General features: G+C 36.5%; 1 protein-coding gene across 3 annotated transcripts in view; it reads right to left on the minus strand.

The window, feature by feature from the left end:
* Positions 1-19,871, minus strand: part of TNPO1 (transportin 1) — a 99,014-nt gene that overhangs the window by 39,113 nt on the left and 40,030 nt on the right. For all 3 annotated transcript variants that reach the window (XM_040451076.1, XM_040451056.1, XM_040451066.1), the window contains exons 3-7: positions 17,059-17,134; positions 12,311-12,460; positions 8,140-8,246; positions 5,786-5,919; positions 1,495-1,576 (exon numbers count right to left, since the gene is read on the minus strand). In XM_040451076.1, coding sequence (XP_040307010.1) covers positions 1,495-1,576; positions 5,786-5,919; positions 8,140-8,246; positions 12,311-12,460; positions 17,059-17,134 — 549 coding nt within the window. The remainder of the gene's footprint in view (positions 1-1,494; positions 1,577-5,785; positions 5,920-8,139; positions 8,247-12,310; positions 12,461-17,058; positions 17,135-19,871) is intronic.

The raw sequence follows: 19,871 nt of genomic DNA on the forward strand, positions 1-19,871 counted from the left end.
AATTCAAGAAATAAATGATCCATTTCTTCATTTAGCAAATGGTTATCAAGGGCCTACTATGTGTCAGGTGCTTCCTATGGATGTTGACTGCTCTGGTAGGATGGAGAACTAGTTGAATCTTGTAGGATTATCAAGTAGGAAAGAACTGTTAAAATGGTAATGGAACACTAATGGAAAAGACTTTACAATGTTGGGAGATGTTCTTGCTCCACTTGCTGAGTACGGTCCTGTGGAAATTTTGTTTTCTGAGGAAATTTAGTATCTTTTATTCTAAATTATATTTCTATATAAGATATTGGTGTATCTAGTCCTGTTCCTGTTTTAAGCTATGAAATAGCTCTGGAATAGCAGGTTCTGTTCCAATTTAGTTACAGCAAGTATCTTTTTAACAATCCAACAAGATAAATTATTAGCCTCATTTTATAGAGAAGGTAATGGAAAACATGTTAAATAATGTGCCCAAAGTTAGCAGCTGTGGAGCTGAGATTTGAACCCAGGCAGGCTGACGCCAGACCTTGAGATAATCCACTACCTTCTACACCAAACCAGACTGAAAACACCTTGAGGCATAACATTTATTTATGTATCTATCCCTAGCACCAAGCACAATGCCTAATTCACAGGACTCGGCAATATCCACTGAAGACTCGTGTTTTAGTTTCAACTTTTAAATGGCTAGAGGATCCTTATGGCTACTACTCATAGTCTACTGGTAAGATATGTTCAGAAAAAAGCTTGTCAATTTAAGTGATGAGGGAAAAGATGACACCATTTTCCCCTCCTTTCTTATAATTTCCCACAAAAATTCTAGCAGGATGGCCTCTAAAATTTTTAATAGCTGGAAAGGAATTAACTATTAAACTCTGATTTAATGAAAATAGAAGTGAAATGCTAAAGGAACTTTAACAACTTGTTTACAACTGTGATCAAGTGGTAGCAGTTCTGAAAAAATCCTGTTCCTTAGGGTTCATGGCCAGAAAATAATGCTGTTGTTGCCTTTCTGCTTTTATCGAAGAGGTAAAAGGGCCTTTAGAAATGCTTGACGAGATTTAAGAGTCAATTTTTTCCATGACACCTCTAATTTTACAATGGAAACCAATGGAAAATGAAGCACCGTCCTTTTAGTCTATGCCTTCAGATTCTTTATCAAGTTAAGATGATTCAAACTCACCAATGTTTCATGTTTCAAATAATGCAAAATAGCTGGGAGACTTAATTTACATTTGGAATTTGAATAGTATATTCAAACAAAAAATTTGATAAAATTTGACAAACAAAATACCCAAGATATTAAACACCCAAATTCCATAATCGATGTTTGTATCGTTAAAAAAAAAAAAAATCAGTAATAGAGGAAAAGTGCTTTTATTTTTAGTTAACAAAAATCACAAAGTCTACACTGTATCCAATTTTAATACTATCAAATAATTTAACATTTTCTAACTTCCCCAAAAGCAAATGGGGGTGGGGGGAAAGGGAGAGAGACAATCTTACCTCGATAAAAGAATCAATGTGCAACATCAGAGCTTGAGTCCTACTGATGATAAACTGATTGACACATGCAACAGCGTGAGACCTAGAAACAAAATTTAACATTTAACACATGCTCACTGCAGCATTTTCTATTTACAGAGATTGACAAGAACTTAAATACTCCTCCGTAAAAAAAATTATGGTGTATGTACAGCCATAAATATATGTATTTATATATATATGGCACACACATATATGTATACACACCCTGAAAAGAATGAGTCAAACTCTCTGTGTAGCTCACACAGAGTATGAATCTTAAGTGAAAAACGCAGGGTGCAGAACATTAGTACTTCTCTGAAAGTGGAGAGACTCAAAAAGGACATGTGCATATTTTTAATAGTGGATACCTCCGAACAGTGGGATGGTGGGCAGAGGCATAATGGATATATATATAATGGGTACACATTCCTTTAAAACTAAAGACATAGTCAAGTCAATGCCATAGCAACTCCTAATGGCACTACCTGTAAAAATATACCCATAATCCAATCACTTCTTAACCACCTTCACTTCTTCCCTAGTCCAAGCCATGATTTCCTATGAGGATTACTCCAGTAAGATCACATTATACCCTTGTTCAGATTTCTCCAATAAAACACAATCTATATTTTCTACAAAAGATCAAATGGTAATATTTTAAGATTTGTGGGTCACATAAGACCTCTGTGGCACGTTCACCCCCACCCCCAAACATAACCTTTTTAAGTATAAAAGCATTCTTAATTCGTATGTTATGGGCTGAATTTGGCCCCATGGGTCACAGTTTGCTGACTATTTGCTTAGACATTCCACTACAGTGTGGTTACTCCCTACGTTTCCTAGTATGATGCAAAGTTTTCTTTTTTGGTCAGTGTAAAAGGCTTGTTCCTAACTCTAGGACCTTTATACTTGTTCCCGGTCTTTAATGTCTTTCCCCTTGACCTTTCAAAGATGTGTTACTTTATTTACTTTGTTCAGAATCTCTACACAAATGTTACCTGTACAGTGAAACTTCTATGTAAAATACCTCTAAGCCCTTACTCTCATTTTTCCACAGTACTTATCATGAAACTATAGTTTTTTTTCTGTCTGCCTCTTCTTCTGATAACCCAAGAGAAAAAGGCGACAGAAGGTACCAGATACCCAATAAACCTATGACAAGATATTCAACATAACCAATGACACAGAAATAACCATCAAGCTCATAATGAAACACAATTTTCTATTTGGCAAAAATTAAAATACATGACAATACTAAATGCAGAATATATGCACCCAGAGAAACTTTTCCTTTGTTTTTTAAAAAAAAATTTTTTTTTTCAATGTTTATTTATTTTTGGGACAGAGAGAGACAGAGCATGAACGGGGGAGGGGCAGAGAGAGAGGGAGACACAGAATCGGAAACAGGCTCCAGGCTCTGAGCCATCAGCCCAGAGCCTGACGCGGGGCTCGAACTCACGGACCGCGAGATCGTGACCTGGCTGAAGTCGGACGCTTAACCGACTGCGCCACCCAGGCGCCCCGAAACTTTTCCTTTGTTAATAGAAAGTATGAATTGATGCAAACGCCCTGGAAAACAGTTTGGGGTTCTTTCCTTGTTATGTGCCCAGTGTCTTAGAAATTCCTCCCCAAAGACTTTACATCTTCCTAGAAACTCTTGCAAATAGACAAAAGGAGACAAGCAAATGTTTTCAACAGCACTATCCACACTAGCAAGTACCTGGAAGCCACCCAAAGGCTAAGGGGGGGATTCAAGGGGAAGACCATGAATAAATTGTGTAAACTTCGTATGAGGTACTATACAGTTGTCAAAACAAATGAGCTATAATGACAAAATATGGACGAATCCTAGCAAAATATTAAATTTAAAAAATCACCAAAGATTAAGTTCAGTAAAATACTATTTATAAAGTTAAAAACACATACATACATACATATATATATATATATATATACATTTTTTTACATATCATATATATTTTCAATAATTGTTTTTTAACAATCCAAGGGAAGGGTCAAGTCAGGATTAGATGTAGGTTGCTGTCAAGACCTTAACTTCCATTCTGGATGGTAGGTTGGAGTGCTTATTATTAAAAATAACTAATATGTAACTAAAGACTAAATGCAAGTGGGCCAAGATAAGAAGGTCATGAGCTAAGAATGATAACCCAACTTTGGGTATTGCTGGTAGGATTTATAAAAAATCAAGTGGCTCTGATTTTTCAATTGCTTAATCCTGTAATGGATAAAACTATAATCCTTTGCCTCATTCTATATTCTCAAAGTTCAGCAGTTATTTTGAGATGGAAAACCACTTTTAATAGTACATAAAAAATATCAGTTAAACTGTATAAATAAGGCGTTAAACAATAATATAGAATAAAATATAAAGATGAAGCTTAACGCATTGCTAAAATACATAGCAAATACATTTACCCAAATACATGTTAAAATGAAGAAAAAAATTTAATGGTATGTACAACAGAATCTCAAATGGGTAGTAATGAAGAGTCACTAAACAGAAACATTTCTATATTACTGAAGTCCACCTAGTCAAGTTTTAAAACAAATGTCCACCCACAAAAATGTATTAAAATTACAAAACACTGTTATATCTAGTAATGGTATGCCAATTGCCAGGAATATGCTTTTTGGATTTTTCTGTTTTCTTTCAATTGTTAAGAATTGGGTCACAAAAAAAGTGACTTTCTTAGGAGTAAAGAAAAATATGCAAATAACTATATCTTTTTTCATCACCTTAGTTGAAAGATTAAGAGGAGAAGACTTCCTAGGGAACATGAACTCTAGTTAACTATGTCAGGAAGAGTAAAATGTCATTATTTGTTTGCATGACACTACCATAAATTAAGCATCTATTAAGTTTCCACTGTGAGAACAGTGTATTAAGTATGACTTACGATGAAAAGTAATTAAAATTAGATCGAGATAAAGGAAAAAGAAATAAAGAATTTAAGCAAGAAAAAGATTCCTGATTACCCTCTGGTCACACTGTTGAAATGAGAATCCTTCAGAATACAGCTTGGAATCTTGGAATAAACTCCAATGAACATCTAAACAGTTACAGCCTATGCATAAAGTTCATGCAGCTGGCTATCTCTGCCTCTGGGATCCTGCACAATTTCTACTTTATTATTTTTTTTAATTTTTTTTTTCAACGTTTATTTATTTTTGGGATAGAGAGAGACAGAGCATGAACGGGGGAGGGGCACAGAGAGAGGGAGACACAGAATCGGAAACAGGCTCCAGGCTCTGAGCCATCAGCCCAGAGCCTGACGCGGGGCTCGAACTCACGGATCGTGAGATCGTGACCTGGCTGAAGTCGGACGCTTAACCGACTGCGCCACCCAGGCGCCCCCACAATTTCTACTTTAAATAGTAATATGGTGTTTGATCATTCTATCTAAAAGCATGAAGCATTGACAATGGGAAACAATAAAAATCAGAGCAACTGACAATCAGAAAAGCACTGACTTTTCCATACTAATGATAAGCAAAAGACAAAAGGAGTATTAATTGCAGAAAGCAAAAAGAAAAATACAAAAACACAAAAAAAACGAGTAGAGCAGCCTGGGGAACTTTTGGTGAAGTTCCAGGAGTCTCACACACCTCAAAAGTGTGAAAGCATCATGATAATTATAGCTCAACAGGACAAGTGATGATAATCAAGTTACTCAAAGGCTAATATTCCAAAATATTTCAACAACTATATGCTAGGCACTGCTCAAGGAACTAGGGATATAACAGGAAAACAAAGCAGGCCAAGGTTAACTTGTGGCCAATTGGCCCTACTGATCTGAGTGTACTCAAAAATTCTTTTACCTTCACGCTCAAAGTGTTTTAAATTAGATGTAAAACGCTTAAACTGAAATTACTAAATAATTCAGATGTCGTATTGGAGCAATTTTTACCACAAAGCTGCAAATGAAGGAACCTGTACTTGGCAAGATTCATAAATTAAAACAAAAACAACATGACAACATCCCAAAACACAATGACTTTCAGCCTTACACAAAGGATCTTTGAAGCATACCATCTAGAAGGTAGAGAACTATCGTATTGGATGAAAATTTCATCAGATGAAGTTCACATTTCATGTGTTTTGCTATGAAAGGAGTACATTTCAACTACTGAAGTTCACCTTTGTGGAATATCAGCATCTTCTGCCAATCACAAAAATATTAGGTAATGGAAAATGAGAGTGGTCAGGCTTACAGTTTACAAATTAATTTGATACTGGCTACACAGATACCTTATTTTTGGACTACTGTGCTTGAAGAACTGTAAAAACTTGGGGATCATGATGTTGAGAGGACGATCTAAAACATCACTATCTAAAATCTCAGCAGAATCTTCACAGATCTTCTGAAGGGCGCCAAATGCTCCCTGTGAAAGATATTTAAATTATTACAATTAATTAAAAGTGACGCCATTTTATTTTTAATGTTTATTTTTGAGATAGAGACAGAGCACAAGTGGGGGGAGGGGGGGCGGGGCAGAGAAAGAGGGAGACACAGAATTCGAAGCAGGCTCTAGGCTCTGAGCTATCAGCACAGAGCCTGACAGAGGGCTTGAACCCAAAGACCATAAGATGATGACCTAAGCCGAAGTCGAACGCTTAACCAACTGAGCCACCCAGGTGCCCCATAAATGAAGCCATTTTAAAAGCAAATTGAAGAATATTGACTAATTTGTATGAATGTTTTCAGCTCTCATAAAACCCATAAATTTAGTCATCAATTTTAATACAGAAATCATTTTACCATTGAAGTATCTAAAATCTTAGCTTAAACATAATAGTACATTTTTATCCTAGCATTTAATGACTTAAAATTAAAGGATATTTTGGTTGGGAGGGACTATAATAAATATTATCTAACTGAAAAAGCTCACTTCTCCTGAAATATTCTTTTCAATTTTAGGTCAAAAAGAAGTCTTAATATCTTTTAAAAATTACTTATATGTAAAACCATTCATTGGGTAATGGTGACAAAACATGGTAAACGGGCAAAAAATTCAAATTAGCAACTATTTCCCTACATCCATTTTACACCAAAGGGATTAACCTAGAGCTCCTGCCAGTACACAACATGCAACCTACTAACCACCTTGAACATCTCATTTATTGCTTGTAATTCCATCAGGAGCAGAAACCTGGTACTTACTTTCCTCGTACAATGAATAGAAGAATACTTTCTCTTTAAAATGTGACTTATGGGGGCGCCTGGGTGGCGCAGTCGGTTAGGCGTCCGACTTCAGCCAGGTGACGATCTCGCGGTCCGGGAGTTCGAGCCCCGCGTCAGGCTCTGGGCTGATGGCTCAGAGCCTGGAGCCTGTTTCCGATTCTGTGTCTCCCTCTCTCTCTGCCCCTCCCCCGTTCATGCTCTGTCTCTCTCTGTCCCAAAAATAAATAAACGTTGAAAAAAAAAAAAATTTTAAATGTGACTTATGGGAGTGCCTAGGTGGCTCAGTCGGTTAAGTGCCCAACTCTTGCTTTCTGCTCAGGTTGTGATCTCAAGTTTGTGGGTTCAAGCCCCGCACTATCAGCGCAGAGCCAGCTTGGGATCTCCTCTCTGCCCCTTCCCCCGCTCACATCCTTTCCCCCTCTCTCAAAATAAATATTTAAAATACGACTTCTATAGAAGCTCCATAATTTCATGATTACTGTAGTTTTAATTTTTTTATTCTTGGTAAGTGCTTTCTAAAATTTTGATCTCCTTTCGTGTTGTTACCACTATACCAAAGCATGATTTAAATTTTAATCAACTCTTACTTAATGGCTGAATACAATTACTATTTCAGTTCTTCTGTAATCTTACCAGTGTATTTCCAAGGCATTATTGGAAAATGTACATATGGGAAAGTACGTCTTTTTTGTTTTTGTTTTTAGGGAGGGAAAAGTGTGACTTTAAAGACCCCTCTGCTTACTCCCTCTCTCTCCAGTCCCTCCTTTTCCTCTTTCAGATCAGGCGACAAACTGCCAAGTCAAAAGGCCACCTGATTTTGTTAGGTTATTTCAGTGCTTGTCCTGTCTACGAGCACGGCTTGCTTTCTTGAGAGGGAGAGGAGTCCCTGCCTTTGAAGAAGCAAAAACACCTAAAATGGTTCCCATTCAAAACAGATTTCTACACAAATGTGAAGCCAGCTAATAAAAGATACATAAAATGAGGAATCCACACAGACTCCCTTTCCCATATGGAAAGGTTGTTGTTAATTTGATTAGTGAGTGGCAAACGAGATTATAATTACTACATGATAAAAACTAGATTACATATACTGTGGACATGTCATAAGAGGCACAGAAACAATCTAGAGAAAGCAAAAAAGTAATCATGGTTGGTAAATTTGGTAAATTTAAATCTATCTTTGAAAACTACTACACAGATTAAACAATTGCACTTTCTTGTAGGAATTATAGTAAAGAACCTTTATAACTTAACAGTCGTTATAGAAAACAGTAAGATAAATGGTCACTAATGTAAAGCAAAAGGGTAACTTGAAACTTCTAAGTTTTGAAGTTCTGTGTTTCATAGAATTATTTTTCTCAAAGGTTACAAATACACAACTAGACGAGAAAAACAGAGAAGAGAAAGTACATTTCTTTACCTCACAAGTGTTGTAATCTTCAGAATCCAACAGGCTACAGAGTTTTGGTAAGAGGTCAGGCCAATTCTGCAATTCTCCCTTGGAGGCTATGGTTGTAATCAAAATACCTTGAAAGAAAACATACACATTTAGGAAATCTGACTGCATGATGTCAGATACCGCCATGTGAATGCACACATGCACACACTTTCACTTAAACGCCTCAAAACAGCCCAGGACCTCCACACCATGTAAATAATAACGTTCACCCAGGACCCCCCTTTCCACAACAGCACACCTGTAGAAAAACCACAGCATAAATCAGATGTTTCTAATCTTATTTTCCAACACTTTGCCCTCTTTTGTATTTTAACAATTATCTGCACAAAAAGACTACTCTTTTTGTACTACAAAAAGGGCAACAACTACTGCTGCCCTTTTCTAACAATACCAGTAGTTCCCCTCATTAAAATTAAAGTTAACCCACAAAGATTGGTGAACTGGGCTACATTAAAATTAAGAATCTCTGCCCATCATATAATACCATTAAGAGATGAGAAAGCAAGGCTTGATTTTTTTTTTTTTTTTGCCAGTACATATACAGAAATACAATTGATTATTGATTTTTGGAATCTGTAATCTAGTTAAATTCACATATTGGTTTTAGATTTTTTTTCCCTAGATTCCTTAGGACTTTCTATGTAGTTAATAGTATTTTTTGAATAAAAACAATTTTGCTTCTTCCTCTAAAAAAAAAAATTATAGTTAATCCTTGAACAATGCGGGGGGTTAGGGGCACTGGCTCCCCTCAGTCGAAAATTCACATATAACTGCTGACTCCCCAAAACTTAACTAATAGCCTACTGCTAACCAGAATCCTCAGTGATAACATAAACAGTTGACTAATATATACTTTGTGTATTACATGTATTGTACTGTTTTTACAAGTAAGCTACAGAAAAAAAAATGCTATGAAAATCATAATGAAAACACATTTAGAATACTCTATTGCATTTATTGAAAAAAGAAATTTAGCCTAAAAGCAGACGCATGCAGTTCAAATCTGTGTTCTTCAAGGGTCAAAAGTGTTCCTCTTTTACAGAAGAGTAGAAAGAAATATACCAAAATGTGCTTAATCACTGGGTGATGAGTAGGAGTCTGTTAGTTTCAAACAAAAATACATTAAGAAAGTTGCAATCTGCTCTCTGACTTAAGCTAGGATCTCAGCCACAGACCATGGCAGGGAGAGTGAAAGCAGATGAGCCATCAAGTGAAAACAATCTTGTGCCCAATAATCCCTCTGGTGTGGAAGACCCACACACTTCTCCAACAGTTCCCACTTACGGAACTGAATCACTGTCAAAGTGATCTTGCATCTTGAAGGCTGAGGGGCACATGCTGACTGATCATGTCACCCTGACTAGACTGTTTCAACTGTGTTGTATAGATCAGTTGTGATAGTTAATGAACTTGCAAATATACAAATACATAACACAAAAGTTTTGTTATACACGGTAATAATGCAGTAAGTTTTGTGTTAGTGTTTTCCTCTGCCCTAGCAAATTTAACATAAGATAATACAGGATGTTTGATGATTTAGATCTTTTAGTACCATAAGATCTGTATGAACACTGACAGCAGGTGAATTACAAGTACTCCAAACTTCAAAGTACTAATTTGTATAAGTGAAGAAAAAAAAAAAGTGTTCTCTTGTTACTTTGAGAAGTGAGATATGCAAACAAAATGCCTGGCACATAATAAATACAGTAAGTACTCAATGATCATTACCGTAGTAAATTCTACAGTTTGGGCATATAAACAGTTTTTCAATTTTCCACTGTTAGTTTTGAGAATGTTGCTCTCAATGGCAAAGAGCTAAAAAATGTAAAGTTGTTGGTCAATATGTACTCTGCACTAAAAAAATTCTAAATTATATGGTAAGGTCATCAATGTATTGATAGCATTTTCAGACATAACCTTTAAAATATTCTAATAAAATCAAGAAGCAGCAAGGCCAATAGTAGAGCTGTTCCTTCTCGCCATTTATTCTTTCCTGAAGTTAAAATATGTAAGAAGTGAGGGAGAGAGAAAGCTCTGGACCTGCCTTAATAAAGCCAACCATGTCTTAAAACAAGCAGTAATAAAAATTAAATGCCAGCCTACAATTTGGCACTAACAGATTGCTGACATTCGTTACTTCTGCTAGAAAAGCATTAAATGGTCAAAGACCAACAAATTCAAATTTAACTGGCCCATATAATTTCAACCACTCCCAAAAAATCTTCTAATGCCTAGCATCCCAGTAAAAAGCGAAAAATTGTAATTCTCAGTGTATATAGCAAAGGTGGGAGTGAAAATCTGTATACTTAGCAATACCTATTAAAATTTTAAATGCTTAAACACCACACTTTGACCCAGTAATGCTACTTCTATGAATTCATTCTACAGAAACGTTCCCACATTGTTGAAACACAAATGACAGTCACTAAAATAATAAAATTATAAACCAACCATATGTTCTTAAACAAGAGAAATAATTTTATATTTGCTTAAAGAATTATCACAGTCAGTGCAATGTAGTCTTTTCAAATAAACTTCCTTGGCAAGATTCCTAATATGTACTGTGAAGATTTAAAAAATTTTTAAAGTCTGGCATACACTCACCATTCTTTTTAAGAGTGTCAAGAGCTGGCAGAGCACTGGAAAGGCATAGGAGGGTCCATCAGAATAAACTAGGGATTCCCTTTTGTCAAAACAGAAATGACCTCTACCCATCCCATGTAAAATCAGTGTGCATAATGTGCATAATTAAGACGTTAGTATTTTGAAAGAAGCCACAGAGCCTTTGGTTATTTTAAGTAAAAGATGAACTGGGCACTTTTCAAACCCATGAGACAAAAAATACAAAAGTAGAGAACTTTTAATGAAAATGACTGAATCATTATGGAAGTTCTCAGTAACCAATTTCCATTCAACCAACCTGCTAGATTAACAGAAGCTTTCTATTTCTAGGTCCTTGTAAAATTGAGCTGCTTAAGCCCCATAGCATACTGAACACTGCCCATTACTAGGCCCCTCTAGAGTCCACCTGCCTAGTTCTGCTTCCATGAACTGATGTTACCAATAGTCAGTTGTGTTCACTCCCAAACCTATTTACACCAGCTATAATTAAAAAATTAAACATCTTAATTCAATAAACGGATAGTTGTTCTTTCACTCAAGCTGAATACTCTGAAAAGACTAAAAAAACTGCTGTAATTAGACAAAGCATATATTAAAAACAAGAGTAGAACATAATAAGATTTAAGGTCCCATTCTTACGTTGTTTTAGTAAAATTTCCTTTCTGTGTAAAGAAAGCTTCCATGCATTACACAAGGAAGCCAGGTAACAAGGAACGCAAACAAAAGGCAGTGATCCTACATTTAACACCATTTGTTAATGCCCCATTTTATTAAACCAAGCACCAGTGAGTATGGTCTCACTAAATAAGGGATTTTACTATAATAAATAATATTACTTGCAAAGCATTTAGAAGTGGCAATGAAAAATTCCCCCCCTCCCCCTCACAATTCAACATGAAATGGGAACAAAAATTCCTACAGAAATAGTCTATCATCTCGGGGCACCCGGGTGGCTCAGTCAGTTGAGTGTCCGACTTCAGCTCAGGTCATGATCTCTCGGTTCGTGGGTTCGAGTTCCGTGTCAGGCTCTGTGCTGAGAGCTCAGAGCCTGGAGCCTGCTGCAGATTCAGTGTCTCCCTCTCTCCCTGCCCCTCCCCTGCTCATGAGCTCTCTCGCTCTCTCAAAAATAAACATTTAAAAAAATAAAAAATAAAGCTGAAAAAAAAACAGCCTATCATCTCAAAAAACCCAGTAAAAAAAAAAAAAAAAAATTAAAAAAAAAAAAAGGGGCGCCTGGGTGGCGCAGTCGGTTAAGCGTCCGACTTCAGCCAGGTCACGATCTCGCGGTCCGTGAGTTCGAGCCCCGCGTTGGGCTCTGGGCTGATGGCTCGGAGCCTGGAGCCTGTTTCCGATTCTGTGTCTCCCTCTCTCTCCGCCCCTCCCCTGTTCATGCTCTGTCTCTCTCTGTCCCAAAAATAAATAAAAAACGTTGAAAAAAAAAATTAAAAAAAAAAAAACAAAACAACCCAGTTACAAACAGAATAAGCAAAACTGTAACAGTATAACTTACCTACAGTGGCTCTAATCAGAGGAGAGGAGTCACCAATATTGTTTAAACATTCACTCTTAATAAAGTCTGTTACACCATTTGGAAAGTTCTGAAAATGTGCTTTCACGTTATTCTTCAAAATGAGACCACTCAATGATCTTGTGGGTTCGTCTGTAATAAAACATTATTGAGTTTCAAAGTAGTTTTCATTTCAAAATGTATCAAGGACGCTAACTTTTAAAATACTCCTACTCAAAAATTGATTGCAACGTTCCAATAATTTTGCTATAACCGGGAAAAAAGTATCATAAATAATTATCAAAAGACTAGCTCCATGATTTGTAGTTCAGGGTTTCTCAACCTTGGCATGGACATTGTGGCTCAGATAATTCTTTATCGGGTGCTGTCCTGTGCATCCTATGACGTTGAGCAGTACCCCTGACCATAGATGCCAGTATTACCTTTCCAAGTTGTAACAAAAATGTTTCCAGATAATGTCTGGAATGTTGCAGGGGTGGGGTGGGTGGCAAGGGAGGACCAAATTGCACTTGGTTGAGAACCACTGACTTAAAAAGTTAATTTAGTTTACATAGGGCCACTGCACACAAGTTTTATTGGGACCTGATATAAACATCAAATTACAGATCTCAAAGTATTAGTGACTAAAAATATCTATTAAAAAAATTAAGTCGACAAAAAATACGGGATCACCTTCACATACAAATAAGTGACGTTCATTTATATCATGTTTTTCACTTGACTCTGAGCTAAAAAAAAAAAAAAAAGGTAAAACAATTTTAAAATTTCCAAAAATTAAATACAATTTACATTAAAACGTTTAGTCCAAAGCTGGGTGTTAACAAATTTTTAAGAAGAAATTTAACACTAGTAGAATGTAATTGATGCTTTACCAACTGACATCACCACCAATATTAGCAATAGTTAGGATCTTCTGAATGCTTATTTGGTACTAAACACTGCTAAGTGCATTCCAAATAGTGTGCTTTTAATCCTCAGAACCCCATGAGACAGGAATTATTATCCCACTGCACAAATGAAGAAACTGAGGGCTCTGCCAAAGTCACACAAGGCTATCAAGTGAGGAAGTCAAAATATGAACCTCAGGAGTCTGGCTCAAGTCTACACTTGATGCATTCTACAGTATCACCCTCCTCAAAGGACTGGAAGACATGAAGTTGTGGTGAGTAGAATATGCTATTACAGCACTACTGTTTTACACACGTTATTTAAAAAAATAAAATAGGGGCGCCTGGGTGGCGCAGTCGGTTAAGCGTCCGACTTCAACCAGGTCACGATCTCACGGTCCGTGAGTTCGAGCCCCGCGTCGGGCTCTGGGCTGATGGCTCAGAGCCTGGAGCCTGTTTCCGATTCTGTGTCTCCCTCTCTCTCTGCCCCTTGCCCGTTCATGCTCTGTCTCTCTCTGTCCCAAAAATAAATAAACGTTGAAAAAAAAAATTTTTTTTTAAAAATAAAAAAATAAAATAGCCATGGGTCGCCTGGGTGGCTTAGGGTTAAGTGTTCGACTTTGATTTGGGCTCAAGTCATGATCTCAGGGTTCCTGAGTTCAAGCCCCATGTCAGGTCTGTGCTGGCAGCACGAAGCCTACTTGGGATTCCTTCTCTCTCAAAGTAAATAAACATTAAAAAAATAAATAAGTAAAATACCACATGCTTGTTCTAGTTTGTAGCATGCTGATGATTGGCACTGAAATATTAAAGGGTGAAGCATATGGAGAGGCAAAAGGATAGCAAAATTTCTTTGCTCATAAACCCCACTCAGGCCATCACAGTAATACAGGCTAAAAGCTTTTGTCACCATCTAGTAACTTATTTCTGGTTTCAATTACAAACCATTCCAATGAGTAAGTTAAAATCAAACAAAAACATTTCTAAATTCACTTGCAAGTTTAAAACTGCCATATAATAAATGAATAGCCAGATATTTAACTTCGACAAGCAATAATCCTTTTTGTCTTGTTAGCCCTTAATAATTCAGATAGTTTTTTTTTTTTTTTTTAATTTTTTTTTTCAACGTTTATTTATTTTTGGGACAGAGAGAGACAGAGCATGAACGGGCGAGGGGCAGAGAGAGAGGGAGACACAGAATCGGAAACAGGCTCCAGGCTCTGAGCCATCAGCCCAGAGCCCGACGCGGGGCTCGAACTCACGAACCGTGAGACCGTGACCTGGTTGAAGTCGGACGCTTAACCGACTGCGCCACCCAGGCGCCCCAATAATTCAGATAGTTTTAATTCAAATAACATATTTGTTTATAATACACACTATTATTCTTACAATAAATGATACAAGACGAGTTTTAATAGGCCACAACACAAGGTAGAAGTGATTTAAAATTAAAAATATAAAGCATTCTATATTAAAATATTTGTCTTCATTAACATAAAAAATATCCTCTCTCCTAAATGCATTAACAGCCACTGATCATCCATTTCTTTTTTTTTTTTTTTAAAGTTAAGGCTTTACTTTACTGGGCCTCAATTTGTTGATTTGTACAGCGAGGGAATTAGATGAGCTTATCTCTGAGGTCTCTTCCAGATCTAAAATTTTCCTCCATGATTCAGAGTAAACAAATTCACAAGAGAAATGGTGAAAAGATTACTAAATAAGCATTTCCACTTCAAGATGTTATTTACGTTCCTTCACTAATAGGATGATCCCAATGCCAGGTTTTTCTTTAAATAGAAAATGGAATATAGCAAGCTCGTGTCCCAAATAAATAAGGCACAAGAAATATTAACTGTTAAACAAATGTTAAGCTTCTATCGTGTCCTGTGAAAAATGGTGACTAATAAATTGGAGGCAGTTATATCCAACTGCTTATGATTTGAATTGTTTGCTTTTAAAAATACTTATTTATTCTTAACATCTCAAAAAAGCTTTCAGAAAGAATATTTTAAACATCTTTAATATGTGGAACTTAGGATGTGCAGATGGACAGGACAGAGAATAGATGAACTGGTGAAAACAAATTTAAAATTTTCAAGTAAAACAATTAGTTTAGAAAAATTCATTTCCTAAATATAAAGTTCTTTAAAAAATGAGTAACATTGACTTGATTACAAATTAGTATGTGGGAAAAATAAATTTCTATATTAAGAAACAAAGCATCAAGTACATTTATCAAACTAGGAATATTAGTTGCTTAATTTCAAGATATGCTGAAGGAATTTTCAGTTTCTTAAAACCCAGATTTAGAAAGTTTTAAAGTTGCCATTACATCCCTCAACCACAAATTAAAATCCCTAAAATTAACATTCAAAATTAATCTAAAAAAATTACTATACTGTATAAACATATTAAATCTGATAGAAGTATTAAAATCTGTAAGATTAGGAGATTTTACTACACATGAAGGCAATTAACCCCACTAGAGCCTTGGATGTCTAACCCTTACAGACAAGACGGTCTGGCAGTCTAACACAGGGCATTATATAGCTGGAAAAAGTAAGACAGGTAAAATCAGTGTCAGAATCAGTGTCAGAGTGTAAGACTTCCCAACTCCAAGTGCCCTGTTTTGTTTTGTTTTTTCCGTTTGTTTGTTTTTTAAATAATTGCACTATGGCTTCTGAAACACTAATCACTGAACAGGGTATAGTGCTCTCAAGTAGAGGCCAATCAGTTGCTTAATAGTAAGTATTTTCACGCCTTTTGTGTGTATGACAATGTTCCAGGAAAAGAATCTTCAATATTCAGGTAACTCGATAAAAAACAGCTCACTACAATGTAAGTTCCATGAGGGCAGAAATTCTTATTTTTTGTTCACTTTCATTGCCCCTGAGCCTGGAAATGAAATGGTGCTCAATAAATGTTTGAGAAATGAATGAATAAAGTCTAGTGGGAAACACTGACATATATACAATAAAATGACCATATCATTTAAAAATAAAACTAGTTTTCATGCTTTGAATTGCCACAAAAGTAATTTAAGTTTAAAATTATTGTAGACTGGGGGTGCCTGGGTGGCACAATTAAATGTCCAACTTCGGATTAAGTCATGATCTTGTGGTGTGTTTGAAACCCCCATCAGGCTCTGTGCTGACAGCTCAGAGCCTGGAAACTACTTCAGATTCTGTGTCTCCCTCTCTACCACTCCCCAGCTCACACTCTCTCTCTCAAAAATTAACAAACATTAAAAATTTTTAAATAAAATCGTTGTAAAAGAATAGTTAATAAAGTTTCATTATACTGTTTAATATATACAGTTAGAAGTTTTAAAAAAGTCGCAAAAGTTTATAAAGAGAATGATCCCAATTTTAATTAAATTTTAAAATAGTAAACAGCTATATAAGACTGTAGAATTAATTAATCAAGAATAATAATAAATTCTCTCTGGGTGACAGGACAAGTGAGTTTTCATTTTGGTTATATGAACTTTGATTGTTTTCTATGAATCCACATATATTCAGTTAATGAGTAAATCCTGCATTCAATCTGTTATGACGTTCATGTACAAGGATTCAAGCAAAATACCAAAGTAGACTCCGTAATACTCTTTTCATTCACAAAATATGAAGGAGTTTATGATAAAAACACCCGATTAACAATCGAATGTTTATTAAGGATCTAAATTAAACTTTAGAGTGGACTCTTAAATCTCTCTGCCCATTCCACATCTGTAAACCAGTGGTTACTATAAAACGCAAACCTTTGAAATTAATAACTCTCAGTATATTTTCATATATCTTGAAGACATTTCCAAGTAGTTTTATCAATACAAACCTCACTTACCTTCAGATTTTAATTTTGTAAGAACAAAAATCAGGTAGTTGTTAAAATCTGGATATTGATTAAGTTGTTCCAGTTTCTAGAACAAACAGTAGTTAAGGAAACTTCTCAATAAACTAAGGAAGAAATTAAGCATTTTCAATCTAAAATCAGGAATCCCATTTGTGATATTTTAAAACTTGCATTTTCTGGGGCGCCTGGGTGGCGCAGTCGGTTAAGCGTCCGACTTCAGCCAGGTCACGATCTCGCGGTCCGTGAGTTCGAGCCCCGCGTCGGGCTGTGGGCTGATGGCTCAGAGCCTGGAGCCTGTTTCCGATTCTGTGTCTCCCTCTCTCTCTGACCCTCCCCCGTTCATGCTCTGTCTCTCTCTGTCCCAAAAATAAATGTTGGAAAAAAAAAAATTAAAAAAAAAAAACAAACTTGCATTTTTTTTAGAAAGAATAAAATTTTCTTACTAAAACCATCAATACACTATTCCAAGAATGCACTAATGGTTATGTTAAATCTCTTTGGTGCTTTATGGCTGAAACATTAAACTTAATACTTTATATCAATTATATTCAATACAACATAAGCCAAGTTCTGAACAGGGTATACGCTCAACATAGCAAAAAAAAATTTCAAAAGAGAATGTTTTATTTGAACTTTAAAAACCTTACCAGAAAGGTATTTACGTATAGAAATAATGACAAAAATGAAAAGCATCGCAAAGAAATGAAAACAGGTCTTTAAAGATCATTTACAGAACTTTATAAAATGGCTTTTCAACTCAGAAATCAAAAATGCTTTTACTAGACTCATTTACTAGACTCATTCTACTGAATATTAAATGCCACTTAAACACAAGTCTGTTATCAAATCTTATTATGTAAGGTCAGTATGAAATTACTGTAATGCAACAGTTCCACAATTGTGCCCCCTCCCCAAGATCTAACATTTCCAGTGACATAAATTTGCAGGTATTTCATTCTGTTGGCAGTCAACAGTGACATGATACTCTATTATATCTTTCTTCATGCTCTCTTAACCTCTAATTTTTTTTAACACTAATTGTTTTCTTAGACAGTAATATTCAAATGTTTTTATTCAGCAGACCTAAATTTATTTTTAAATTAAATCCCTGATACAAACTCTAGGTACACTGTATTAGCTATTTATTACATACTAGAATACCCTCAATAGGTAGTGGTCAGATTAACTAGCAAAAGCATTCTCTACAAAATTCCAAAGTCTACTTTCTTAGACCAAGAAAAAAACGAATGGTTTTTCTTTAGTCAATGGCAAAGACTAGCATACTGATGTGGTAATTTTTCATAAATATTTCCTGCTAAAATTTACTTGAGCTATCTATCCAAATTTACTTGAGCTTTCTATCCAAATTTTATTAATGGTCTTGCAAGAAGTAATTAGGCCTATACAAAAACAACAATGAAATAAATGCTTTCCTAAGGTCACAAAGGAACAAGATCATCCATCATTAGGCACTTAGAAAATGTAAAGCAATACATATTTTTAAATACTATTCGTTTACTGAAATTTAACTTGTTTCTTTTGCAGAAGGCATACTATGCTCCAGGCACCCAGAATAAACTATAAATTTGATGGTTAGCCCAAGCACAGTTCCAGGCATATAAAAGGTATTTAATAAATAAGTACCAAAACAGGAATCTATAGTGCTACAGAAAAAAATTACAAGGTGGTTATGGTCTTGGCTCCCTTAAGAAATAACTGTGTCATACGATATCCGTAATTAATTCAATAAATATCAACTTCTATCATTCCTACAGCTATAACAACACAAATTAAGACTGGGGCACCACAGGGTTTCAGATACAAGCACCCACACACCCCAAAACTCTACCCTTCCCTTGGTACTGGCATTATCCCCTTTGGTTTTAAATGAGCAGTATTATATTAACCAAGAAGCTACGTGCTTCCTCCTCTATTAAAGGTTTTAAGTTACAGCAATGCAGTACTTCGACACTTATTTAACAGAATTTCTCATGGATTTGTATATAATTTCATGTTTACAAGTGTTATTATGTTTAAGCCCTAAAGGGCTTACTTACCAAATTCTAGTTTTGCTGTTGACTAACAATAAAAATCAAGAGATTTTCTGCAAAAAAGCAGACTTAAATTGTTTAAAGAATTCACTTCTTTGGTCTCAACATAACAGGGATAAGGTTATTTATGACTGGGTGAGTAAATTTGTCTCCTTTATCGGATCCAATGATCCGACATTTATTTGCCCACAGTTCAGGGCACCATAGAAAACACAACAGAGGTTTTGCTGCTGCTTTTAACCTTTTCGGTCTCTAAAATCACAGCAACATGACCGCTACCCCAGCAAACTCCTTAAACACTGGGTACCTCAGCAGTCAACCTTTTGAGCCACAGAGACTATTTCACTCGGGAGCCAGGAAGCCTGCAACAGGTGTGAGCACGAGCAGCCCTGGGGTGAGGCCTGGGACCCCCTACTTGTAGGTCTCCAGCACTTTTAGGGCAAGGGCCCTGAAGAAACCCCAGGCCCAATGCGGCGGCAGTTTAAACCCCGCGCCAGCTCCACCCCATTTCTGGTCGGACGCTCGGCCGGCGAGTCCCGTCTGGCACGCAGAGTACTCCACCCGGACTCTCGCTCGACCCGCTGCCCCCTCGGCGCGGGGCGCATTGTGTGGAGCCGGGGGGCCGGGGTCCGCGCCGCACCCGGGCCTCGCCCGCCCGCGCCGCTCTCCGCCCCATGGGCAGGTCAGCGGTGGGCGGGCGGGGACGTGGCGGCCGGGCGGGCGCACATGTAGCGATCGCGGGCGGCGGCCGGG

The sequence above is a fragment of the Herpailurus yagouaroundi genome, unplaced genomic scaffold, assembly GCF_014898765.1.
Source record: "Herpailurus yagouaroundi ecotype Mexico unplaced genomic scaffold, PumYag 29, whole genome shotgun sequence".
NCBI classification, from domain to species: Eukaryota; Metazoa; Chordata; class Mammalia; order Carnivora; family Felidae; genus Herpailurus; species Herpailurus yagouaroundi.